The sequence below is a fragment of the Coturnix japonica genome, chromosome 1, assembly GCF_001577835.2.
Source record: "Coturnix japonica isolate 7356 chromosome 1, Coturnix japonica 2.1, whole genome shotgun sequence".
Classification (NCBI taxonomy): domain Eukaryota; kingdom Metazoa; phylum Chordata; class Aves; order Galliformes; family Phasianidae; genus Coturnix; species Coturnix japonica.
This window is the reverse complement of record NC_029516.1, coordinates 62,595,790-62,623,264: the sequence shown is the minus strand read 5'-3', so window position 1 is coordinate 62,623,264 and position 27,475 is coordinate 62,595,790. Positions and strand designations below refer to the sequence as shown.

Below are 27,475 nucleotides of genomic sequence, written 5' to 3'. Positions count from 1 at the left end.
ACTGGAGGAGAAGGCTGAAAAACAAAAACCAAAGAAAACCAACTAACACCAATACAACTCTCCAATCGTATACTGCTAAAGGAATAGAGGATAGCTGTTTTCTTGCAAGTTTTTTGATTCAAACCATTGAAAGTAAAACGCTGACTTCATAAGCCTGCAGCACAACTTCCACAGTTTAAGTAAACCCCGAGGAAGGAGTTTTCAAAGCACCTCCAGTCACCCACTGGGATTTATTTCTTAGGCTGAAGTTGATTCTTAGCTGCTACCAACTGCCTGGTTTAGAGTTAGTTTTTAATAGCGTTCAAGTGTACTAACAATAGTGTGTGCTTCAAGTAGAACAACTTCACAGCTAGTATCAGCGTGGATCTATTCCATGCAAATGAAGATCATTTTATCTTTAAAATACTGACTAATCCAGACTCCGTTTCTTCAAAATCTGTTAGAAGAACAGGTATAAACATCGATTAACAAAAGAAACCACGGAGTTTCTTCCCCTCCAACGCATAAAAGGTTCACTGTTTTCTTACTAAATGGAAACGTCTGCACCGAGCTTCTTTCCTCCCCTTACAGTATGTGCATCACGAAGAATTACAGCACTACTTCAACAACCAAGCACACACAGATAGAAAAATACCTCTTTCTCGCATCCTCCCAGCCAGCCAGGATCCCCATAAACACATTTAACCCAAAGCACATTAAAACGACACCGACTAGACCTCAAGAACCGGAGCTAAACGAGCAGAACTACAGCGACGACTTCTGCCTTCCAGAGCCCGGAGCACAACACTTCCACCTCCTGGGATCAGCCTTCCGCCAAGAGGAAGCAACACATGGAGGCAGGAGGAGCACGGCCAGCTGCTGCTGCTTTACAGCCACCCGTGTTCCAGCAACTCACCGCTCCCAGCAAGGACGGGCACACAGCGGCCAACATCGCTACAGCTAAAGCACTAAAACACCATTACCCGCAAAAAAGGAACATTAGGAGAGCGTTGGGAACAGAATGGCACGAACTAAGCCGAGCACACAAAAACATTCAGCCCGAAACCCATCCGTGCGCTGCCACACCTGCAGCGCTAACTAACACCCACCTTCAGCGGCCCGCCGCTCCTCCTCGACCCCCTCGGCGCTCCCAACTCCTGCCTCGGCCATGGCGGGCGGCCCGAGCCCCGCTCCACAGCGCCCCCGGCCCCGGCGGCACCCCGGCTCCCATGCGGGAGGTGAACTAAGGTGAGAACGAACGGCCCGTCCTGCCAGCCCGGGGGCGGGCACTCGGGCTCCCAGCCGGACACCCCCGCCTCCCTGGCGCCGCCGTCCCCTTCTCCTCCCAGCCCGCCTCGCATATCGCGAGATTTGTGGCTGAGAGCGAGGGGGGTGAGGCGGGAAGGGCGGTTCTCTACAGTGCGGGCTGTGTTCTTTTAGCACGGGGCTCTCAAGTTGCACTTGTAAGGACTTAATGGGTTGTAGTTGTAGTGGGCAGTGGCTCCGTGACACCCCACAAGAGCTGACCTCTAAATGGTACCATAGTGTGAGTTCTGGGACCGCTGCGATACTTGTTTTCTCTCGGCAGAGCCGGTCCTGCTGTGCTGCCCCGCTCATTTGTGCTGATGCTGCCTCTTCTTGCCCAGTTCCAGCTCTTAGTGTGGTAGAACGAGCTCCTTACCTGAGCCACAGAATTACTCCGTGCACTATCACAGAATCACAGAATTATCAAGGTCCTTAGTAGTCTAAACTCCAAACTACAATCTTGACAAGTACTTGGTTACAGGCCTTTGCACTGCATGGGTACAGCATTGTGCATCTTGTACTAGTTGCTCTATGACGAGATTTGCTGCCATTTGGCTTTAATACTGTAGATGTCTGCACAATATGTTTGCTAGATGAGGCGTGTGGAAGAACAGAGAGGGTGAACTGATCTAACAGAATATGCTTACCTGGCTGGGGAGCAGTGGCTTCCAGCTGGGGATGTTGATGAGCAAATGCAATTGCACTACTAGGACATTCTTGGTATATGATTTTTCATAAGGTACCGATTTCCCCTTTAAGTAGTACATAATCCCACAGTCACTACTGCAGTGCCGTATGTATTCCCCCATGATGGTTCAGTAGGTCTTATAGAATTTGGATCTGAGAAAGCAATTACAAACCTATCCCGCATGAGAGAAAAGACAGGAGTTAGTAATGTAAGGTTGTCATCTTTCAGAAAATCAGTGCAATTTATTCATGTATTTATTCAATATACAACTGATATTGGGTGAAAAAAAAAAAACCAAAACTATCCAAGAATTTGTTCACAGGAAGCTTAAATTACATGTGTGGCACTGCCAAAATACGTTTGCCCCAGTTTTGAAGCTAGGAGCTTCTTCTTTCCACGTTTAATCATCAACAGACAACAAAATGTTAAGATTTCAGAAGAGTGAGTCAACCGCATTGACTGCAAATGCTTCACAGAAAATGGAAAATAGCCAGTGCTATAAAGCAAAAGGAGCTGAAGATTTAAATGGTTCCAGAAAAGTGTTCGCTTGGCTATTAAAAACAAAGTCTCTCCATATGGGAACGTTCAGTAAGGACAGTCAGAATGCAGTACGCTGTTGGGTTTTTGTTAAGTGACTCACTAGAAACAGAGCTAATGTATCTCATTTGCATGTTGTTTAGTATTTTTAGTGCAACAGCAGAAATACTTCAATGTAATTCAATGAATGCAGAATATTTTTTTTGCAGTTTATAATATCTGGGCCAGAAAATCAAAAAAATCCTTCAGCAATATTTCTGCCTGTCATGCTTTCATAGTACCTTTATAACCTGTGTATTGTATTTCCTCTTCTTGTTCAATGTCCAATTTCCTAGCACTTAGAATGCTTTTATAAAGGTAATATGCTGCCAATTTGTTGTTACTGATTTCAAGCATCGTTTATTAGATTTGTTGCTTATTCAGAGGTGATGGGTGGGCTTCTCATTGAATATTTCATATGTTTCATACATGCCAGTAACTGATGTTTTTAGCACATAGTTAGCCTTTGGTCTTGCATGAGTAGGATCCAAGTTTATGTAAGACCACACTTGATATGTTTGCCTCTTTTTAGGTGAGCACTTTCCCTTGAGTAGCTTTTAGCTATAAAATAGAGAACACAATGCTTTATGTAAGCAACAGATAGCCTCTTTTTTTCTAAACAGCTTATACAACGACTTGCTAAAGGGGGTAAAAATAACTATCAAACTGTTAAATATTAGCCTGTGACAGAGCAGTTAAACAGAGGTGTCTGCAGTATCCCTCCTTTTTCATGTTCTGTAAATGGTTAATAGCATCTGAAGCATAATGTGTCTTCAAGATGTGAAGAGCATCCATCAAATCAGCATTTCTCTGAGTTATCATCCTGAAGAGAATGCTGATTTATTTCATGGTGGATTTGCTGGGGGCAACCTGGCTCCATGCACACTGCTCTTAAGAGACCTGTTTCAGAGGCAAGATAGAGAAAAATACTCCTCTGAGGGACCACCAAGAGCTGGGCCATGAAGCACCGCGGTGACTTAGAATGCTGCACATAAAACAACCTTAGGTGATGGCTACCTAGTTAGCATTTTTTTCCCCTCAGATTTTAAAACCAATAAGCTGAAATTAACTGAAATTAAATATGAGCACAGATTTTTCACAGACTTCTCTTCTGGAACTCGGGTGCTTATGGTTTCCTCTCAGAGTAGAGTACTATATGGCTCAGAGTAAAGAGCAACACTTGAGTCCTGAAACAAGCAATTTTTTAGAGCATGTGTGACCAGGACAGTTAATTAGAAGAATATGAATTAAAAGTATTTCCAAAAAACATATTTTCTAGTCTGTGGTTTATGCCTGGAGATCATTGGTGGTCTCGGAGGTCATTGGATTACTTTCTAGGGCATCACAAGCAATTTGTTGACTTTGCCGTACATTCTATGCATTAGTAAAATGTGCCATCGTGTTAAAGCAGAAGTTCTTCCCCACAGCAGGGGAGAGTTGTGCTCCAAAAATGATGTGAATGGCATAGTCACACTGTAATCAGCCTGTTTAAGAAAATGTATTTTAAAAATGCCCTTGGAATTATTTCCACTTAGTAACTGTTAGAAAAGCCCTTCAAGGAAGCAAAAATGTAGCACAAAAGATTGCAAGCTGTGCTAACATGATATGGTGAGTGAAATATATGGTTTATGGTATGCACTATGTCAGATTCGGTTGTGGTAGTGATATATTCTGGCTTTAAAGATCCTTAAATCACTGACAAATTCCCTGCGTGATGAAACTGCATGATGAAACAAGCTTCACTTGAGAACAGCTTTCAACTCCTACTTGTGCTCTCTTGTAATCTAAGCATTGGAACAAGTAGGGTGATCAATTTACTTTGAGTTTTCCTAACAAAATTAAGTCAAAAAGACAAGCATTTCCAAAAGTGACTGTCTTATTCAGAGTCCTATCTGGCAAGGTTTGTGCCCGCAATATAATACACTTGCTTGTAAGTCTCTTGCCTCAAAGTCTCTCAACTGATGGCACCACTTTCAATTGAAAGACAAAATAAACTTCACAACTTAAAGAGTCTTTTCATTCGTGGCAGCAATTGGTATTTTTGGAATGTCTAGCAAGAGCCTGATGTCTAATGTATCCAGAACAGTATTACTGTTAGAAATCTCTACACAAAGATAAATAAAGCTGCTTAGGGAACATATTGAAAATGAAATTAAAATGTGCCCATGGTGTACAAGTGGCAGCCCTGGGGCTGAGTTCTGGTTCAATAGGATCCCTGAGCTCCAGCGCTGTTTGTGCTATGGCTAGAAGAAACAAAATCCAGCCATGAGAGCAGCATTGAGCTTGCATACAATCAGTCTTTGAGCATGTGAGCTGCATCTCATCCATCTTTGCCTATAGAGAAGCTTCAAACAATCTATCACAGCAGTGCCTGAAAGTCATCTCCTTGGTTAAAGCAGGTTTGTCATCATTCCTGTACATCCCTGTTAACATCTACAGTTAACAGCCTTTGGGGGGTCTGGAACACAAGGCTTATGAGGAATAGCTGAAGAAACTGGGATTGTTTAGTCTGGAGAAGAAGAGGCTTAGGGGACACCTTATTGTTGTCTGCAACTGGTAAGGGAGCAATGCAAATATTTGATAATGTAAGCCCTCCTAAATCTGGGCAACTGAGTCAAGAGAGAATTAACTGAAAGCAGAGCCTCTTTCTGTTGAATGCTCTTGGCCCTGTTCGTCCAGTGTTGCTGAGCTGAAGTGCACTGACTGGGTGGGACACATCCATCATTCACTGACTGAACTTGACAAAGCAAGGAGTTGTGCTGAACTGCTTGCTTCCTAAGATGTGCATAGTCACTGATTGGGCTCAGGCTGGGTCAAATCCGACAGTGATACACTATGCTTCCTCCGGAGAATGCATTTAAAGAGACTGCACATTTTGTGAAGCTTCCTTGAGGCATCAGTTTAATATTGTTGATCAAACAACATATTTTCTTCTTTAATAGTGGAAGTACCATGTAAGTCTCTCAACTTCGTCTTTGAAGCCAAAAAGCATCCTCTTGATGTACTGCTTTTCAGTGGATTGAAATCTAGAGACAAAATCTTTTTGTCTCCTTTCTAAAGAACACAAAAGCATGGCATCAGCAAACAGCTTGCTTTTGAAACCATACTTATTCACCGATTCCTCTGTGCTTTAGATAGGGATCTGTTGCTGACATCAGTGGGAACCGGTTAAGAGCTCAAAGGCAGCCTGCTGGACTGAAAACCTTGAGATGTGTTGTCTAGTTCAATGGTGATTCACTCTGACCTGACCAAACAGTCATGGGGTGTTTTATATGATCATTTATTATTAAGGTCCAATGTCGGGTAATCAGCAAGATGAGCAGAGCAACTGCAGCCTTTGGGTAAGGCACTGGAGAAGTTATGTTCATATTGCTGTCACCGTTTTGGCCCTTGGCTTTGCAGGTAGCTGTTTGTGCGGCTGTTTCATGTAGGGGTCAAGGCAGCAGCAATGCACCTACCTCCCCTTTGAGCTCTATGAGTCCACAGTGTGGTGCAGATTCTGCCTAAATCCCTGGAAGGAAACAACTTATTAGGCACTCTTGGTGTGTATGCAACACTTGCTGTCTGTAATTGCTGTCTCTTTTTCCCAAACATGGAAACAGAGGCGGTGGTTACACCCTGCATTTACACAACAGCCTCAACATTACAGCTCACCTGCCATGAGTTCCCTTTTCAACATCATCTGGTTTCAGGGGAGGTGCAGAAGCAAGGGCAAAGATTTGGTTGTTGGCAGAGGGAAGGCAGGGAAAGAGATCTGGGAAGGAAGGGGCTGTTACCAGTGGAAAATGGGCTGCCTGGGGACAATGCAGATGCCACACACATATTCCTACAAGAGAACAAAACCACAGCAGATGGTGGCTTGCTGGAAACAGATAAAAGCAGCTGGTACAGAAGCAAGACGGGGCTTTGATGGTTGGTTGCAATCAGAGACAAGCTGTCCCTAGGTGAGCTCTGACTCGACTGGGAAATGAGAAACCTGGGTTAATTTCCCTGAGTACGAGAAAGTTCAAACCTATGTGCCCCATTTCCCTGGAAAACAGCAACCTCTGTGCTATCAGCTCATCTGGAGAAGTGATGGGAGGAGGTGGTGAGACAAATGTAGATCCAGTTTCCCTCACAGTAACTGCAGTAGCGTTCTGCACATCAAAGCATACAAATCCCAGGGCCAAGAGCAGTAGCAGCAAGTAGGAGGGAATGGGGCTGGTTGCTTCATGTTGGAGGTACTCAGCTCCAACATAGGGCTAAAGCACAAGGGAGGAGAAAATTAAATGAGTAATTTAGAATATAATGAATTCTTTAAAACCTACTTAGACTTCAGGGCCATTACCACTGACAAAGACTGTGCTCATTCTATTCTGTTAATGTGCCCTTCTCCCGCACTGAGCTGCCATAGAAGCTGATGGAGCAGGTATGTCTCAGACACAAGCTTTTAGACAGGCTCATTCTTAGCATAGCCCAGCACAACTGACCGTTACAGTGCACTACCACGCATGTTTCAAACCATCTTTCATTTGTGAAGCTCAGCTGTTGGATACACACTTAATAATCCTCTGCGATAACTCAAGGTTACATTAAATAAGTACATTAAGCACTGCCTGAATAGTGAATCCTTTTGAATCCTGAGCCAGGAACCGCTGCTGCCATCACACCCCGCAGCAACGCAAAATGTCATGATATTCCTACTTTCTTCATAGGAAGGTTGTCAGAAAGGCATTTTATTGCTTGTATCATAAATGTTTTGCTTACAAGGCACACTTCATACAAGATCAGATATTTGCAGTATTATTTTACAAACACTATGTACTGCTTTCTTAAGTAGTTAATTTTAGAAGTGGTTTTGCTCATGTTAATGCGTAACCTTTTCATTTGTTGTTAAAGTGCTGTATTTTTCAGAAATAGTGGATTTGGTAATGCAAGAAGAGGAAGAATTCAGTGTGCAGCTCCTTAGCTCAGAGAAAGATAACAGTTAATGCAAGAAGAGTGTAATCCCATTAAACAGAATTTGTGTGTTCTGTTTGAATTGCATGTAGTTGCTGAGAGCAGCGTTCTTCAAGTGGAGGGCACTCACTGGAGGGCAGCAGAGAAGGCCACTCACCAGGTGCCAGCTCCAGTTTGCTTTCAGCTGCTCAGCCCCATAAGTAAGTGTTTTATGTGACCCTAGCACAACTGCACGTGCTGCCACTGCTCTAAACTCAGGAAAGAATTGGGAGCAGTAGGACAATAATGCTTCTGTAGTACAACTGTCTGTGGAAGCCTTTCTTGGCTAAACTACAGTCTATAGGGAAGGAAATAGGAAGCCTCTGGGGAAGAACAATAACTGTTGGGGTACTAAGTTGTCTTTGCAAGGATTTATGAGAGCATACAGTAGTTCTGAGTAGATGGAGTGTTCTAGAATAGCTGAGTTAGGCCTGTAGGTTAAGAGTTAGTGGGCGGGGGGTTTAGGTAGGTGTGTGTACAGGTTGTCTCACGTGCATCACGTTTTGTGTAGCGGGTGTACACGTCTGCACGGGATTCAGGATGGCATATAAGGAGTGTGATGCAGCAATAAATTGAGAGAAGACATCATGGCATCCACGTTTGTGTCTCTCTCCCCCGGACAGTTGAGGTCCCTGGATAAGTCGGGTTAATTGGTGGATACGTCAATAACCCTTTTAGAAGCAGCTTCATGTGGCTGCAGTTGGTACAATTTGGGTAATTTTTGCTGTCCGAACATCTGACTGAGAACGGTGACCCAGTGTTTCCCAGCGGCATTCAAGATGAGAATACACAAAGCAGCTCCTCCACTCCTTAGAAGTCTCCTGTTCCAGAAGAGAAACAAGGCCAGCACTCTCGCGTAAAAAAACAAGAACCGCAACTCTACAAAAAGAATGCTACTTTTATTTTCAAACGCTGTAAAAAGCCTCATATAAATTTTTATAATGCTTCTATGTAACTTTCCCAACCACAACTAATGAAATAGTCTAGGAAAAATATAGCAGTTGCCATTTTGACTCCAAGAACAAGCTGCTGTAATATATCAACATTAAAATGACAAAGTACAGTATGTTACAATGCTCGTAATTGCTCGTGTTATTGAAAAAGTGAGAGCACTTCCTAAGCATTACAGTATAACTGGGCTAAACAGCAGTATTCCCTACTTGCTGTCGCAGAGGAAAGTCACCTCGTTACAGGGAGCCAACACAACGCCCTTGTACTGCTTATGCCCATTCCTCTTAGAGTGGAGAGCTTTCAGCAAGCCCCTTTGCACTTAGGTGAATTCACCCACATCATGCTGCTCTGCTATTCCGCACTGTATCCGACGACTCAGGTGTTTGACAATTGACCTATAAAAAATAACACTTACATAACTCTCCAGCAAGGCAAATTTAACAGTGCAAATGCAGTATCAACAATGTTTGATTTGTGAATGCTGGCAATTTTTTAAGAACTCCTTTTGTACACGAATCAACCCGTGCTGCCGCTCTGTACCCAAGGCCACGCGCTCATGCCGATTGGAGATGGAACAAAGTGCAAAAGCTCAGCTGTGTTTTCCAATCCAAACTTCCTCCTCTGTTTTTTGGCGTGTTCGGATCCAGAACCTGAGATTCAGGCTCACTACTTGCACTGATGCACTCAACTCTTCCCTGCTGCAGTCTCCCCAGCAAGCCTCTGATAGCAACTGCAGACATACATCCACACGTCAACAAAGTTAACGACGCTCACTTGCAGAAAATAAAGTTTGACATGGTTGCAATCATCAAGCCATTTCAGGATCTTTGGTACTCCAAGAATACAAAAAAATAAATGGCACGGTGACAAACATCAGCAAAGGAAGAAAATAAAACAGCCACCCAAACAAAAAGAACGAAGTGAGAGATATGTCGCACTTCCATTGCTTTGAAAGCCAGTGTACATTAACCTTCTGTTCTCTTCAATCTGTCACAGTTTTATCTTGGAAAAGATTCTATGTCCCTAAAAGCAGTAGTTAATATTTTGTTTAACTCGACTTATCCATTAAAATAACGCTATGTTTTCAAAAAATAAACGTAAATTCAACTACCACGCTACAGGAGTTTATGCTAAATAGGCTGTAGGCTGTTTCCCAAAGGATGCAACTCCTATGTGAGCACTGATATGATTAACCGGCCTCGATTTTAAATGCTTATTATCTTTAGTGTTACGAGTACAAGGATTGAGCTTTTTCCCAAGTTTGTAAACCAGTGAATATGTACAGACGCAGTTGTATCATAGATAGCTTTAAATTAAATGTGTTATTTATTGGCCCTTCCTCAAACCCCACAGGAAAAACAGTCACCAGTATCACCGAGCATTTGCGGCTCCCATGGAATTTATCTTGTCTTAGCAAGCTCAAGCAAAGGCTTCTTTTTATGTAACACAAACAGGGTAACTGTGGTCTTCTGAAAAGCAGTGCTCACAGGAATTCCACTTCTGGTGCATAGTGCCCCACGAATGGGACTGGAAATGGAAAGGGAGAAAAATCCTCATTTGAATAGCAGTATCCTTTGGGGCCAAGTTTGTGCCTTGTACATATTCTGCCCAAGATCCTCTTTCTTGGTAGAACAGACCAAATGTCAGGCAAATAACTTCCTTTTCTTAGATGCCTCAGAAGCACCGGCAGAACAACATCCCAAAGTACAGAGGTGGATTTAAGTGAGCTGCTGATTTTGGACAGCCTCTGCGTGGATTCATGTTGACTCTCACTACGTTAACGTGGCTAAGAACAACACCAGAGAATTCCAGAAGGATCTTGTCCCATAAGTGATGTTAATTATTCTAATTTTTGGGAAGAAAAGAAATGGGAGATAGCTTAAACTGAACATTTAGACAGATTTTAGCTTAGCCATAACGTAACACTATATTGTGCATACTGGGTGGACCTTGACACACTGGGTGCTCCTCTCCAATGAACTGCAGACTGAATTTTATTGCAGAAAATCAGCATAAGTGTCAGATGCCTGATGTGATTTAAAATACCGAAGTAAAGATCACTGAAGAGCCCTTAAAGAACTTAAGAACTGTTGGATCGGGGAAGAGTACACACAGATCAGTCAGCCACTGATGCACAGAAACCCTTCTGGTACATTGAATTTTATGCAACAGATGAGCACTTCACAGTAAGCTTTTGAAGCATACAAATAATTCAGAGCAGCTGACACCATGGTGCCTAACAGCAATAAATATTTCTGTGGTAGCTTTATAAATAGTCACTCCCATTTTGCTGTGAAAATCAGTCTGTTGGAGTTCTCCCTACCGCATGACATGCCAAAACATCCTGTGCTTCATTCTGATGGGCGCTGCGAGGCCTCCAGAGTTCTTTTCATTGCATCCAGGGGAATAATGTAGCAATAGCGACTCTGCTTGTTCAATCACTGGTCAATTGTTCATCGCTGTAAGCCTTCTGTAACCAGAAAATGACATCAAGGTCTCTACCGTATTGAGACAGATTCAAAGCACTACAAATAATATGCCAGTACAGGCAGAGATGTGAAATTTGCCTGCAACTAGATACCAGCAAGCTGATAAAGGAATGCTGTTTGGCTCTGAATGACTTCTAAGCTGATGAGCAAAATCTCATCCAGTACACAAGAGGCTCTGTTTCCGTTTCCTTGACTCATCTCTGCTGTCAGTTTGTCACCAACTTACAGACTAAGACTAATGGTAGTATATGCTCCACCTGATTCAGCCATGGTTGGTGGTGTTTTCTGGTAACTGGGCTTCAGACCCAGCTGATCCCTTGTAATCCCATGTTTCACATTAGGGAGAGACGTGAGAAGATGATGGAGCCTACAGGAATGTGAGTCCAGCGGGGCACTCCACTTCTTCTGGCTTGGCAGAAGCTGCTACAGGTATTCTAGAAAGAGAAGGGTACAACAAGATCCCTTCTGCCTGGAACTTCTTATGGAGATGAAAAAGAAAACGTGGCAATTTCATCACTTCTCTTGGATAAGTTTTTCTCAGACAGAAAAGGATGTTTAAATTCCCAGCAGCAAAAGGATGACCCGTCTCAAAAATGAGGCAAGAACACAATCCAGGAAATGGCCGTATTTTCAGAACTTGGTGTACAAAAAATGATTTCCTCTGTTAAGAGTCTTTATTGTTGCTCCTTTTCTCTTCTGAATTTGCCACCACGTACAATCACCATAAACAGTAACACCATCTTCAACGACAGGGCAAAGGGACCATCTCCCTGCCCACACCCCACAGAACAGGGGGATGATCTGATCATGAAACCCTCCAGCGGGGTAAAGGATCGACACCGGACAGTGTACCAGTAGGCCCCACAGGACACTGCTATATAAAACATTCCACTGCTGCCACACTCATGGGACAACTGCAGACCACAGCTGGAATACCCTCAGAGCCACTGCTCAGAGAATGCTGAAAACGTGGGCAATGGTTTCTTATACCACATACCTAAAACCCACCAGATGAGCAGTGTAACGGCAACGCTGCATAACATGATATGTTTTACTCCTGGGTGGATTAAATGGGTTACAGTACAAACAAAGCCACAGTACAGAGGCATAATTAATTGTTATACACACATAGGCAGTGCAGTTACAAAGGGATGTATGGTTCCTTTTATTCCAGTACCTTTGTATAATAAAGTTAACAAAAATATTCAAATATTAAAAAAAAAAAAAAAAAAAAAAAAAAAAAAAAAAGAAAGCCAGCTGGCACTGCCAACTAATTCCTGTAGTAGTAGTCTTAGAAATCCTAATCCTGTAGAATTTCCTTGTGAAGCTGATGCGCACCACAGTCAGTATATTGATAACTAATGCCAAGCAGGTCTGGTGATGCAGCTACCTGAGGTTTGTAATTTTTGTGTTTTTTTGTGGGTTTGTGTTTAGTTTCACAACTTCCCGGCTTTCATGTAGGTAGGGATCGAGCCACGCTGAGTGAGCCCTTCAAACCTCTTGTAGGTATAGTTGAGGAAAACCCAGTCTTTGGATTTGTAGTCAGGTTCCGTTGTGTTTGGCACTAGAATTCAGATACAAAAATAAAAACAAAACAAAATTAAGAAGTGCTGCTTCCAAGAAGCTGTAGAATCATAGAAGAAACTGCTTGGGTTGGAAGGGACCTCAAGGATCACCATGCTCCAAACCTCCTGCCGCAGTACTGACACCCACTAGACCAGGCTGCCAGGGCCCCATCCAACTTGGCCTCAAACGCCTCCAATGATGGGCATCCACAGTCTCTCCTGGCAACCAGCTCCAGCACCTCACCTCACTCAGTAAAAATCTTCCCCCGACAACTAGTCTAAATTTCCCCTCCTTTAGTTGAAAACCATCTCCCCTCATCCTATTACTATCTACCTGTGTAATAGGTAGATAGTAATACCTGTTCATTTCCCTCCTGTTTATAATCTCCCTTTAAATACTGAAAAGTCATAATGAGCCTGCAAGCACAGCACTTCTTGCAGGTGAAGCAAGAAGGCCTCATCAACAGGCTTCCCTGTGCAGTCCGAATGCAGGTATACACATAGTGTTATCTCCCCCAGAAACAGAAGAAAAAACATTACCCGAGTTCTCCCAAGAGAACAATGCACATCGAGCACATGTTCCTATTCTAGGACATCTGCCCTGCTTACAGCTCCCACAAGGTTGAGCCAGCAGGAGAGCTGGTCACGTTCTATCCGTGAGCAGCCCACACAGCTGCTGTGCTGATCACTGGCATTCACTGCAGCAGGCTCCTATATATAGCACTCAGATTGCTGCTCTTAGACTTCTACAACAGCATGTTCAACACTGGGTGCCAAAAACGCCAATATTCGAGTGAGCATTTGGGTATCTGGATCTACAGTAACATTTCCAGTAACACAATGTGTGTGAGATGCCAAAACCAATACAGATTTACTGGGTGTTACCTAAATATGGACTTAAATAGCTAACAGGCACTGGGGATCAACTGTTTTTGCATTGAAAAGACAGATTTCTATGCCATTTAATAAATGCCATGTCCAAAAAAAATAGCCTTCAATAATTCTTATGGATGTTAGTACATCCGCATTTACTTGACAACAATTAAAATGAACATTAACAAGAACAAATGAACTCCAGTGCATGCTGTAGAGAGAAATTTGGAACTGACAATGGTAGCCTCACCTGGCTGTAAAATATCAGATTCAGGAAATTCATCGAAGTTGGATGTATCATCAATACTTTTGATTTCTATGGGGATTGCAGCTGGTCTTTCCCTGTAAAGAAACATAAACGGCAGAATAGTGAATGTTAGGAGAAATATGTGAAGTTCCAGCTTTGTTTAATTTAGATATTTACAGTTGCAACATCCTTTCAATTTACAAAGCACAAGTTCCATTGAGTCCTTGACAGATTCCTGTTTTCTGACGTCACAAGAAGGTTTACTGGTTTCCTACCATCAGCATCCTCTCGGCAAGTCTGGGGAAAACATGCTTTTCCATTAGCTGAAACTGCATTCCACCCTCATCTGCCATACAGCTATCGTCGTGATCTCTGATGTCACCAAGAACCACTGTGGTTACCTTCATTCCACGGATCCAGCCTACCCAGCTGAGCAGGATTTTACTTGCATTTGAAACCATTAGACATGTTGCTTTACAATTTCAGCCCCCACCAGCCTGGAACTCATCCAAATACCTTTCAGCTGTAGCTCTTACTTCTGATGCCAGCATCTCTCATCCAAAATGAGCTGACTGACATGCTGCTGCTTTATTAGCTTGACACCCAGAACTCTTTAAGTAGCTTTTAAAGTCACTGAAGTGATCTATCCCACAAAAACATTAAAACTGGAAAACGGCAATGTGGGAGAGTAATTAATTTATAAGTGTAAACTCTTACAGCTGTAATTATTACGATTACCATTACATCTACTTCTGGGTGGAATGAGGAATCTTTTTTGCCAGATTGCCAAATGTGGCACGAACAGATACATCACTGCTTTTGCTGCTCATTAATGCCTCCCACACTGAAAAAATAAATGAAGCTTTCCACACCAGAGGAAATGAGAAGAGCTGGACAACCACATTCTCACTCTCTGGGCTGTCACATGCAAAAACACAGTATTACTGGAAGAGCCATGCCAAGCAATCTGGCCATTTCTGAGGCTCCTCATAACAGTAAAAATACGATGAGATCTAAAAACCTTGATTGTCAGTAGGTGCAATTCAAAACAAGAGAGAAAGTGAAAAGAATTATTCTTGCCATCATAGTGCATGAAATTCTTGTTGTAATGACTTCTATGTTTTCTATAAAAGGTGTACATATATTACATATATATGTGCGTACCTGATATGTCCCCAGTCCACTCCTTCAAAAAATGGATGACTTTTAATTTCCTCCACTCCATTACTACCAATTCTGTTTTCTGAATCAGTACAAAACCTGAACAGGTGGAAAAAAATCAAGAGAACATTACAATAAATGCTGACAGATGCAAAAAAAAACCAAAACAAACAAGTGCCATGGTATCATGGAGTCCTAGCAAACTGCTTAAAATTGTTGCACCTCCTGGTTAACATAAGAGCAGCCCATTGCCCCAGGACAAACTTTGCAATACCAGCCAGACTAGGTGTCAGGCTTTGTCAGAACTTACGTAGTTTGGTTTTATCTCTATCAATACAGGAATTTTGCTTTGTCTAAAACTTACTTTAGGCTCAAATAACCTCTGCCTAATGTGTCCAAGATGCACAAAGTTCATATCAAGGTCTCTGTTGCCTCACCTACTGTTTTGACCTTGTTGTAATAAACTGCCTATTAACTAAAGATGCTTTTAAACTCAGTTTTGCCTACCTTCTTGAAACTGTGTGGTTTTACCTTTAATTAGCTCCTTCCATATGCAGGAAAAAAAAGCCTAAATATAAAAAGTCTTGGCATAACTAAATCCATAAGCCAACCTGCAAGACATACTAACAAACAGACTGCCTAAAATATCTCAAGCTCTCCTGAACACAGACAAGAACAAGGGAGAAATCCCCAGCAGTGATACTCTGCACTCTTCACAGCACAGAACTCAGGATGCTGACAGCATCAAAGACAGGTTAAGCAAAAACAACAGAGAAACACATACTAAAAACATAATAAAATTGTTATATACAAAATTATGAATAACTATCAGCAGTAATTAAATAACTTGAACTGTGTTAGTATCACTAACTGGATTAAGAATCAACCTACAGCTTCCTTGGTGCAGAATGGAGTTAACCTAATGGAAGATGATAATGTGTGATTGAGTGGTCAGAAGTGAGCTCTTGATACTGACCTTAGAATTAAATCCTTTGCTTTCTCTGAAATGGGCACCTCAGGAGGAAATACCAAAGTTTCTTTCCAGTTCATAACTTTCCTGTAAGTTTCTTGTGGTGTCTCTGAGCAGAAAGGTGGATACCCTGCAAAAATGAGACATTAAAAACAAATGAACAGGCTTATAAGTGCGTACATCTGCGCTACGTGGGAGATCAGGTTGGGTGAACTAATGGGCCCAGTCACCTCTGAGCCCTCTGAATGATTCTTATGTTGTGCTCTTTAACTTACCTATTAGCATTTCATACATAATCACTCCCAAAGACCACCAGTCACATAGTTTGTTGTACCCAGTCTGCATAAATACTTCTGGTGCAATGTAATCTGGGGTCCCAACAGTAGAATACGCCTGGAAAATAGAATAAGCTCTTTAATAAATGAATGCTATATTTTTACACTTTGCAAAAATCTCATTCTGGGGATTTACGTGTAGTATCTTACTATGTGTATGGACAAGAGTGCTGAACTTGACACTTCAAGTCATCTAACGTTCCAAGAGCGCTATTCTACACAAGTAAGCACTGATGCAGAGTGAATGTTGAAATTTGGAAGTAAGTGGAAGCCATCCACCTGAATACAAAGAAAAATAGGAGTTCCGAAACTTGAAAATGGAGGTTTTTGAGACTTCTGCAAACTGCTGCTCTGTAAAAATCACAAGGATGGCTGGAACCCTAAAATCCCATGGCTGGACAGATGCTTCGGTTTGATTTAGTTAATGCTGGAACGCCCCTTATTACCTGGCCATCCTGCACTACAAACACAGGAGGCACCACTCCAGTGCTCCACTCTCCACTGTCTTTCCACAATGCTCCCTGAAATAGTCACAGCTCTGGAAACAAAGAGATGAACCAAGCCAGCTGGCGCTCATCCTACTCTTTGCTGGTCCACAAACTGAACCACTACAGCATCTTGATTTAAACTGAATTTTGAGAGCTTGAAGAGAGCTACGTCTATAAGAGATGAAGGCCTTCCTGATTCACAAAACATAAAACAGCAGAGTCAATGCCTGTTTTTTATTTGTTGTTTCCTATAAATAGTTTAAAACAAAAGAAAGAAAATCCATGATTTCTATGAACTCACCAGCTGTCGCCTGTTTTTCTTCCATGTTTCTGCTTTTCTCTTTGAGTTCATATTCTGAAACGCTAATATGGAAAATAGATATCAGATATTAAATACACTTGTAAAGAAAAAGGAAAGATTGACAACAGTTCTTATTTGAAAACACAATATTATCTGACTTTAGAATGCTTTTTTCTAGAATCAAAACATCATCATCGCTGGAGACAGGAAAAGAAGCACGAGCAACCACCATCCAATCTGCAGCTGAGAGTCACGTGAATAGGACACGTGAACAGAAATTCTACATTAGCATTTGCTAAGAATTTTACAGACTGATCTGAGATCAGTGACCCTGATTGCTGCAGCTGGTATAGTGCATTCAGATGTGATAACAGAACCTGGCAATGTTCTGTAAACAACATTTTGTAGACAACAAGAGAGAATCCAAGAAGTACTGCCAAAATATCTTATGATTGTTGTCATGGCAAACAGATGAACAACTTCACTCTTCTAAGGTTTGATGTGACCATCACTGACCTCAGTAAGCCAGCACATGAAACCCACATCCAGTCTGAGTGGGTGAAAAAAGCATTACAATACCGATACATCACATTATGCCCATAAGCAGCTACACACAAACATACCAAAACACATTAGCGCTGTGGAAAGCATAATTTCTTTCTTATGAAATGCTTCCCTATCCTGAGAAACATGCATTTCGAGTCTTCCAGCTCCATGCTATCAGCTTGACTAATCACACTTAACACAGCAGAAATAAAAGATGATTTGGCACATCTGCAGCTCAAAATCGTTTAAACGTTTACCCAGGACACCTTATACTTACAGAAGTCACTTGGTGGGTTGTGTGTAAGGTTCCTGTAGAACTCAGTTCTATGAGCTTTCTTTAAACCCGTGCATAGCCCAAAATCAGACAGTTTTACATGACCCTAAAAAGCACCAAAGGTGATAAAAAAACAATTTAGAAAGGTAGTTCTCAAAAAGAAAAAAGGAAAAAAAAAAAAAGCCAAGCTGTTTTCATAACTGCACTTGCCTTCTTCTCAGGTAGTGTGAACAACGGACTTGTAAAATACAGTCCAAACAGTGAAATAGTGACTGAATCTTGATGCACCGAGAGAGTGTTTCCTCTAAAAAGAGTATCATTCCAAAGAATGATACTATCTGCAACAGCCAAAGACAGCCGCTGTGCCTGGCTTTGCTTTGGACCAAGCGCTACAGAGACTGGGATAAAATTCTTCTGTTTTATTTTGATGACAATCTGGTTTTAAGCAGGTTTCCAGAGATCAACGCTAGATAGTCTCCAGACCCGTGTGCAATGCTCAGTGCAACCATTTCATGGCTCACTTCAGCCAGCCAAGCAGACAGACTGGTCCCACTTGTGAGTGGATAATAAAACAAAGGAGACAACTGCAGGAACTTGAGTGATTATTTAGTGTTGTCTAAATGCTTTAAATATAAATATATTTAATATACTAAATATACCAGTTTTTCATGTATATGGTGTCCACGTAGGACACCCTACATGGGTCTTCCCACATTTAAAAAGGCTTTTCAAATACAAAAACAATCAGTCAGTCAGTCAAACAAAACCAACACAAGGGTCGCTTTGCTTTGCTTAAGTTCAAGAAGAAATACACAGTGGCCATCTTCAGCCATAACTACAGGTAGTTTAAACCAGGTATGGCACTACTGGTACCCAGTGATTAGCACCACTGCACATGGCATTATCTGCAGACTGAGATGTTTAAAGCAGAGGAAATTTACATGCACGCTACATGCCTTGGCATCCAGCAGAAGGTTATCAGGTTTAATATCTCTGTGGATGAATCCCAGCTGGTGAATAGCATCTATGGCCAACACAGTTTCAGAAATGTAGAACTGTGTCTCCTCTTCTGATAAGGTGTCTTTCTTCATTAGTAAGGTCATCATGTCACCTAATCAAAGGGAAGAAAACAGTGTGTGAAGCAGAATAGTTTAATCACAAGGCTGATTCTATGTGAAACCCTGTAGATTCCAAATTTAACCTCATAATTGGCTTTACAGCTACTAATTATACAACTGTTAATGCAAGAACCTACAAACTCAACATACTTACTCAGTAAACTGGATTAGAACGGTTAGAAAACTTAAAAGGAGTTTTAATGGATAGCCTTGAAAGACCCATCAAATTTTAATGCATAATATGTGTATAACACAAAAATTGTTTAAACAAGAGCTACTTTTTACTGTTTCTAGCTTTGTCAGTAGAAAGCAGAATTACTGTTCAATCCACGCCTATCTAACAGCTTGTAACTCTTTCCCTTCCCCAACAATCAGCAAAGGTTTCATTACTGAGACCTGTTTAGAATAGCATTAAAATTTACATCATCACAAGTGACAGCATGCTTACTTCTACGTTTTTAGAAGGCTTGCCACAAAAGCTAAGGAAGAAGTCCTTACATCACTCTTCAGCACAGCACATAGCTTACCTCCAGGTAAGAACTCCATGATCAAGTAAAGATTTCTTTTATCCTGAAAACTGTAAAACATTTTCACTACCCATGCTCCGTCTGCTTCAACCAATATATCTCTTTCTGCTCGGATATGGGCCACCTGAAATTAAAAAGAAAACAAACTTGAATAAAACAATAATTTGAATATTTAAACACTAAATGCCACGCTATATGTATTCCCAGCCATGGAATCATAGACTGGCTTGGTTGGAGAGGGACCTCAAGGATCATCAAGCTCCAATTCTCTTGCCACAGGCAGGTCTACTACTAAACATTTTCATTATCTTTAAAATATAAGTTACTTCCCATACTTTTTCTACTCCTATTTTTCATAGTTTTTGCTTGATCCTAGGAAGTCCTCACAAAATAGCAGCTTCTGTAACTTCTCAGAAGTAATCTCTAGAAATGCAAAGTGTGGCTTGTTGAGCAGAACTGTAAAAGCAAAGACTGGCAAAACTACTGGAAAGGAACCCAAACATTTTGCCTTAAAGAATGCAAGAACTGAAAGATAAAACAGAAGATGCTTAATGATTCCTGCCAGAAGGTACCAGTTTTCTCTTATATGTATACAAAGGGTAAGTAACTGTTTCTACACAGATAGCTCAGAGTTTATACTCAGAAAGGTAAGCCTACAAAATCCATTTGCAAGAGTGATGAGTGCCTAAACTAATTACTTGTAAAACCTCCTTTCTTCATCACTGTGAAAGAAACAGCTGACACAAAGAGAACTATTTTGCAGCCCCCAAACCCACACATTATTAATTGTGTTTGAACCACTTTTCAAATGGCACAAAGAGACTGCTCCTATCTGTGTGCACGGTGAAGCTTACTCCAACTGCATGGCAAGTGCCTTTAGCCAAGGAGAAAAGGGCTGAGATGAGTCTCGGTTGATAGAAATGACTATAAGTAGCAATGAGAGCTGGATGGCCACTACTGAAGAAGGGCCTGGGCTCTTTTATCTGTGGGAAAAATTGAAGAGAAGATGGAGCCATTCCTTCAAGTGACACATACAAAGCTGGCCCAGAACTGATACAGCCACTACTGCTGCTGTGGCAGGTCCTGGGTAAGTGACTTTGGGAATGATTGATCATACTTAGGATATTTCAGTCCCAGCTGGGTACTGGACAAACACACTGAGAGCTGCAGTCCCATGAGTTCACTGGGAACTAATGGTAATGAAGACCACAGAAGGGCATGTGCATTACTAAAACGTACCCTCGCGGCAGAGAAAAATGAAAAACATACATCCGAAAAAACATCTATTGACATAAGTGACAAGATTTTTGTATTCCATATAACAGGAAGCGGCTTCTGGAAAGAAAACAAGTACTATGTGCCACTATTCCAGTTCCAGGAGATATTTCCAATAAGCAGCAAAAAAAAGTCTTCTGCATCTTTCTCAGTTCAAATATCTTTCTGATGTGTCTTTTTCACAGGGCTGTGGGTTCCCTCTCAGTAGCAGATATTCAAATTCAATTTATCTAGCCATATCTATTCTCTATAGTCTCACTAAATATATATATATTTCTATCAGGCATTCTTCCATTTCTAAGCATAGCTACAAGCTGTAAAATTAAGAACTTGCTTAAAAAGCAGCCAGAAAAATGTCCAAGTGCCACCACTCTTGAAAGTTGTAACTTTCTTGTATTTGCATCCTGTGACACTTCCCATTGAAGAAACCTGGCAATGAAAGTTATGGCAGATAAATACTCTGCAGAGGAGCTTGCAGCTCCAGTCTAAACACAGAGGGTGAGCTGAGCCTCTCTGCCACATCAGGTTATGAAATGGGGCAAGGTTTCAGCCAGTGGGGTGCACACATCCTTGTCTCTGGGGCACACAATACTGGTTTTGTTTCCTACATTTAGAGATCAGGGTTGCAAAACAAAAACCCTGTATCAGATAAAAAAGAAGTAGAGGTACTAATACTAGTACAGGGGAATATAGTATACAAACTAATCATGGGGTTTGGACACGTAAGGAAGAATCATGGAATGGCTTAGGTTGGAAGGGACCAAAAAGATCATATGATTCCAAACCCTCCACCATGGGCAGGGCTGCCACCTAACAGCTGAGGCTGCCCAGGGCCCCATCCAACCAGTCCCTGAATGCCTCCAGTGATGGGGCATCACAGCTTCTCTGGGCAGCCTGTATCACTGCCCCACACCACCCTCAGAATAAGGAATTTCCTGCCCTGTCACTACACTCCCTGATGAATATAGTGCCTTCCCAGCTTGAGGTACTGATAGGCCACAGTGAGGTCTTTCTGGAGCCTTCTCTTCTCAAGGCTAAATAACCACAGCTTTCTCCACCTAGACTTTCGCTTGAGACATCTACACTTGATTTGTTTTCTTTGTGGTGCTAAAGAGCTTGCTGTGTCCTATCAGGAATTCACAACGAATTCCTGATTAGAAAGCAAAAGCAAACAAAGCAAACAAACAAGGATCCAACTAAAAAGCAAAACAAAAGAAAAAGAAAGCCGAATAATGAACAACAAGGCACCTCCTGGTATCTGAGGACCAAAAGAAAACATCGTGCATTCTCAGCTTTTACTTTGGTTTTGCAAGAAGTGTTTTCTTTGAAATGTAGTTTTACAGATTAAGTGCCACAGGGCGTGCACTGATAAAGGAGAAGACTAGAAGAAAAAAACAACATCTTGATCACTGTTCCAAGCAGTTGTAAACAAAATGCTGTTACATGACCTTATTTCCTACATACTACTTCATACTGAAATAGCAATTTCATAAATGCCTTGGACTGCAGGTCGATTACAGGGGCTATAGGATTGGAAAATACTACCAAGCAGAGCTCTGGAAATTTTCTAGGCCACATAACTTGGAAATCAAGGGGAATTATACAACACAAACCTGTTCTTTCTCCAGCATATCTGCTTTTCTTAGTATCTTCATTGCATAAATATGTCCTGTGTCCTTCTTCTGAACAAGACGTACCTTTAATGAGAAAAACAATCCAATCAGTCTCATGTACCCCCATATGAAATATTGAAGAAGGCTCTAAACTGGGGGGCACGGAAAGGTTCTTCTGTTAAATATTGAAAAACATATGGATAAAAAATTTATTTCTACATCATGTACAAAGCCAACATGAATGATGAACAGGTAGTTGAAGCAATTGTTGTTAGCAGGCACACTGGAGTCCAGGTAGCTGTGAGATTGTATATGCTACAGTTCAGTAACAGGCACAACCATCATGTAATACAGGGCAAGATTTTTATGGAGCAGAGCAAATCCTCCATTTTAAGAGGGCTGCCTAAGCACCATCAGCTGTGGCTAACATGAAGCTGTGGGAAGCTAAGATCCTTTCCAAAGGCCTTAATAAATCCATGCTCATAACTCGCTGTTGGTCTTACTACACTTACACAATTACCCAAATGGAGGTTCTCCTGAAACAAAACTGTCTGACTGGAACTTTTTGTTCCATAGTTAAAATATCTTTGCTTTTAATTTTCAATCCAATTTTAATAGCCCGTTCAAGGCAGAAAGCCACAAACCTCCCCAAATGCTCCTCTTCCTATTACTTTCAAAGACTCAAAGTCATCCAAGCCAAGTCTTGTTCTCTTCAGTCGCAGAAACTCTGTTTCTTTGCGAGCGTGCTGTGACCTGCGCAGTTTTTTCTGAGAAAATACATACAGGAGAATTCAAATCATTTAACAGAAAGTCAAGATACATAATCACTCTTTCATTACGGGTACAGGGAATATGAGAAAGAGAAAATATTTCTGAATTTCTTCAAGCGTGATGTACAAACACAGTCTTTCATAGAGAGGCCTCATACCTAGATCTTGTTTTATTTTTGGTTGTTGCTTGGATATAGAGAAGCAGTGATAAAAATCAATGAAAAAAAAAACCATATTGGTTCAAAGTCCAGCAGTCCAAATGCCAAAGTCACCAGCTAAGGCAAGGACTCTGTTTTTGAGCAGCATAAAACATCAATAAAAGCTAAAACCTGCACCCCAACAGACACAGTGATGACAGGCAACAAGGAACCTAGGCAGGCACCAGAAAGCCAACTTATGCTATCCTACTACAAAATCTATTTATTTTACGACAAAAAACCCAACAACTTGCATTTGAAAGAATGATCTATCTTAGTCCTGCTGTATATTTTGTCCTATAAAAAAACATCAAAGGGATTCACCTTGGGAAAAGACGACTACCAGCCTATGCTCCCAAAGACGCCAAGATCTCAGAGGCTGTTAATGTTATTCAACAACCAGGCCTGACAGATTTTGTACAATGAAGGTGTCACTGGAAACCACGAGATGGCATCAGACACCCACGTTAGCTTTTCTCTCTTTCCAGAAGTTACATCAACCCCACAAACTTGAGAAATGACCAGAAATGACTAAGATGACACTATTTATTCCAGTATCTATTCCGGATGCAGTATAGGCAGAAATGAAACAGTCAGCCTCAGAAAAGTACTCAGACATGCCCACGTTCAAATGTAACAAGGAAGTACCTCTTTTATTGTTTAAATCAAGGGGGAAAAAAAAATGCCTCAGCATTTTGCTTTCTACCCAGTTCTTCCAACTGCACCTCACCCTTTCCTTATCTGAATGCCAAATTACATGTCTCACAATTTTTAACTTTGAAAAACGCATTATAACCTTGCTGTGGTCGTATATTTCATGACGATTAAAAGCAGCACGAAGAGCACCTTAGCTATTCAAAGCCTCATATTTAAGCATATGCACAGCTTCCCCTTGTTATTTACAAAAGCAGCACTCACCAGATAAACTTAATGTGACGTCAGCTAATGTTCCCATAAACTCAAACACCAGCTTTCAGAAATGCGAACAAAAAGCAAAGCAATCTATTCAAAGGTTACTCAAGTAGTATTACCTCCTCATCTGCTAGGCCTTCTTCATCCATAGCTACTTCTAGCTTCTTCTGCCTGCAAAGGGGAAAAACAAGACATGCATTTATTTTTAATTAAAAAAAACCCAACACCCCATACCATAGCACTACAGACTATTTTACATAGTCCAGACACCAAATGATTTGCTTCAAACAGAAGTATCAAAACTTATTGCCCACTCCACGCATTTACTCACTTGTAAATATATTGAAAATGTATAAGTAAATTTAAGCTCTTACTTATGTGCTTGTGGGATTCCTCTCCTCCCAGCACCCTGCCTGGACTAGGGCTCACTGCTCCTGGCCTCCTGCAGATGGTGCATGGCTATGCAGGGTGGTGCCAAGTGTACAGTAAAGCCTGGGTCACCCCATAGATGGGGGTGGCAACACATGTGGCAAGGGAGCCAGCATGTCTCCTGGAGCTCCCTTTGCTCATCCCAAGATGTCTCTCTCTCTGTATAGCCCTCAAGGTGCAGTTTCATGAAGTTGGTTGTCCATTGGTAGCATGTGCAAGTTTGAACAGAGGGCGCCAGGCTTCTTATCTGCATTTCAGGAGGTGCAGCAGGATCCCCTAAATTAAAGACTCTCTGCAGACAGTCTATCTGCCTAACTAGAGGCAAACCAATTGCATGGGATAATGACTAAGTGTGATGAAGAGGGAAACCCTACTGCTTAGCTGAAAGCCCCTCAATTAAAAACATATTAGCAAGAGAATGATAATTTCACAAGGTGACGACAATTTAGAACACAACATTCATTAAAATCAAGTGTTTAGTGCTTTGACACTTAATTCAAGCAGCACTTCAGCACAGTGGAGGCAGAACTGTGCAGCAATAAGAGGAGCTAAAGCAGGGATGACTAACGTGCTCCCTTGCACAGAGCACCAGTCAGTGCCACACAGGAGAAATGTAGGGGTGGGTATTATGTCATCCCTTAAACTCTTTCTTCCCATCCATTTCTTCCTTCCCTACTTCCCACATGCTCCTTTCTGCAGACTTTATGAGTCTTAGCATGGGCAGAGCAAAGAGAGACACCACAAGCCACTGCCTTACATTGAAACAAGTAACTATGCATCAGCAGCTCTGCAGCATCTGCCTCTGTAGGGTTTATTCCCTGTGGAACACATGAAGGGATCTGAGGTTGTCAAAACCACATGCACAAGTGAAAACCTCACACGTGCTGAAAAGTGAGACCACGTGCCTACTGGTTTCTACAGTAGTAATAATTAGAGGTGGTGGTTAATCACATGAGAATTTGAAGAGTGGAGGTCCTCAGTCATTGGGGACTGCTCGGTGCAGTGGCAGGAGATGTTCACAGGTGATCGTCTCCTCCCTACCGTCAATGAACAAAACTCCTAAGACCTGCTCTGTTCACAGCGCTGAAGGTGCCCCACCACCAACATCCAGCCAAGAAGTGCTGGAGAGAAGTGAAAGCAGAGTGGGTACCTGGTTTCCCTCTCTTCATGCTGGATAATGAGGTTGCTATAGAAGTTCTCCAGTGTGAGCTTGGCCACCGTCACTCTCTCGCGGGTGTGGTTACTCATGGGAAAGGATGTTGTGGTCCCTGCAGTCATCGCCATGGTAATACACACTGAAACAAGAGCACAGCAAATCATTACGCACTTGGAAAAACACAGACATGCACCCCTCTTTTCCACCACCCATCTCCAAATTCTTAGATGCTATAGATTTCAAGGAAAAGCACAGTTCTTTATATGTAAAAAAAGCATAAAAAAAATGTATTGCAAAAGTATTTTCAGCTAGCAAGACTCATTACCCACTCTCTAAAACAAATAAAGCATTGGCAAAACAAAAGGTGAATCATAGGAAAGAGCTATGCAGGCTCTGGACAGCTCATCCAGCCATAAATTAGGAAGATGTTTGTCCAGTAGGCTCGAGTGCAGCCCAGGGAAGGAAAAGGCAACAAGATAAAATGAAAAAGTAAATGAAGAACCCCCCCTTGCTTTCTACAAATCACTACGTCTAAACGAAATAATGAATCATAGAATCATTAAGTTCAGACAGACCTCTGAGACCATCAAGTTCTACTGCCAACCTATTCCCATTATGCCCGCTAACCATGACAATCAGTGCCACGTCTACACATCTCTTGAACACCTCCAGGGACGGTGCCTCCACCAGCTCAGTGGGCAGCCTGTGCCACTGCATCACAGCTCTTTCAGAGAAGAAATTTTCCCAAATATCCAACCTGAACCTCCCCTGGTGCAACTTAAGACCATTACCACTCATCCTAGAAGAGGCCAAACCCCACCTCGCCACAGTCTCCTTTCAGGGTGTTGAAGAGAGCAGCAAGATCTCCCCTGAGACCCCTCTTCTGCAGACTAAGGAGTCCCAGTCCCCTCAGCTGCTCCTTGTAAGACTTGTGCTCCAAATCCCTCACCAGCTTCACTGCCATTCTTTGGACATGGTCCAAGGGCTCACCTTATTTTAAATGGAAAACTTATGTTTCTTGTTTTATCTTTGAAGCAACACCAGCCAAGGAGAACAGACCCCTTTCCCCACCAGCAGTGCATGAAGTAGCCAACATTTCAGCTTAACCCTTGTGCTATGCAGACAACCCAGCAGGGGGTTCCTGCAGGGCCCATGCTTTACAGAGTTCCTGATGTATGGGCTCTCCAACTCTGGGTCAAATCTTGGAAGAGCAGACTTGAAACACAGCTGCAAATGCATAACCTCTGGAGATAAAGTACTTCTTGGTTAAGGCACATGGTTCCTAAGGCCTTAATAAGCGGGAAGAGAGAAGGAAAAAAGAAAATGTAAAGCTCTTGAAGACAGCAACCTTTCCATCTGAAATCTGAGGAGCTGAGCTGTGCCCTTGTAATACTGGACAAAGCATCCTAGGGCAGCCACAAGCCTCTTGCAGGTGAGCTAGGTTAAAAACAATGCAGTTTGTCCTAGGAGGATTGGTGCCTCACCTGGCTTTGGGCTGACACACACAAGGAGAGTTGCTGTCCCACTGCAAGGGCAGCCACAATTACCAGCACCTCAGCGTTGGTTCAATCAAGATTGGGTGGTTCTTTCTGTTTGTTTGTTTTCTAATGGAAAACTACACAGAAGTAAACACTCTTCCTTTTAGTTGTTTCTATTTTACCAGAGGATTTTGAGGAAGATGAATCCTACATTAGGTTTATGATCTTAAGGAAGAATTTAATAGCCTTTAAGGTGAAAGAATTCAAATTTTAGT

At 42.0% G+C, this 27,475-nt stretch overlaps 2 protein-coding genes across 4 annotated transcripts in view; both read right to left on the bottom strand.

The window, feature by feature from the left end:
* Positions 1–1,323, bottom strand: part of ARNTL2 (aryl hydrocarbon receptor nuclear translocator like 2) — a 36,695-nt gene extending 35,372 nt beyond the window's left edge. The window contains exon 1 of one of the 3 annotated variants that reach the window (XM_015868844.2): positions 1,089–1,323. In XM_015868844.2, the coding sequence (XP_015724330.1) occupies positions 1,089–1,149 (61 nt within the window). In that variant the 5' untranslated portion in view covers positions 1,150–1,323. Of the gene's footprint in view, positions 1–716; positions 740–1,088 lie in introns of those variants that run through there. The other 2 variants (XM_015868838.2, XM_015868850.1) reach the window with 2 other exon arrangements.
* Positions 1,324–8,403: 7,080 nt separating this feature from the next.
* Positions 8,404–27,475, bottom strand: part of STK38L (serine/threonine kinase 38 like) — a 43,582-nt gene continuing 24,510 nt past the window's right edge. The window contains exons 2-14 of the mRNA XM_015868874.2: positions 25,717–25,861; positions 24,257–24,308; positions 22,903–23,025; positions 22,259–22,342; positions 19,371–19,494; positions 18,682–18,836; positions 17,729–17,831; positions 16,906–16,967; positions 16,057–16,174; positions 15,788–15,911; positions 14,815–14,910; positions 13,654–13,745; positions 8,404–12,529 (exon numbers count right to left, since the gene is read on the bottom strand). Coding sequence (XP_015724360.1) covers positions 12,402–12,529; positions 13,654–13,745; positions 14,815–14,910; positions 15,788–15,911; positions 16,057–16,174; positions 16,906–16,967; positions 17,729–17,831; positions 18,682–18,836; positions 19,371–19,494; positions 22,259–22,342; positions 22,903–23,025; positions 24,257–24,308; positions 25,717–25,850 — 1,395 coding nt within the window. The 5' untranslated portion in view covers positions 25,851–25,861 and the 3' untranslated portion in view covers positions 8,404–12,401. The remainder of the gene's footprint in view (positions 12,530–13,653; positions 13,746–14,814; positions 14,911–15,787; positions 15,912–16,056; positions 16,175–16,905; positions 16,968–17,728; positions 17,832–18,681; positions 18,837–19,370; positions 19,495–22,258; positions 22,343–22,902; positions 23,026–24,256; positions 24,309–25,716; positions 25,862–27,475) is intronic.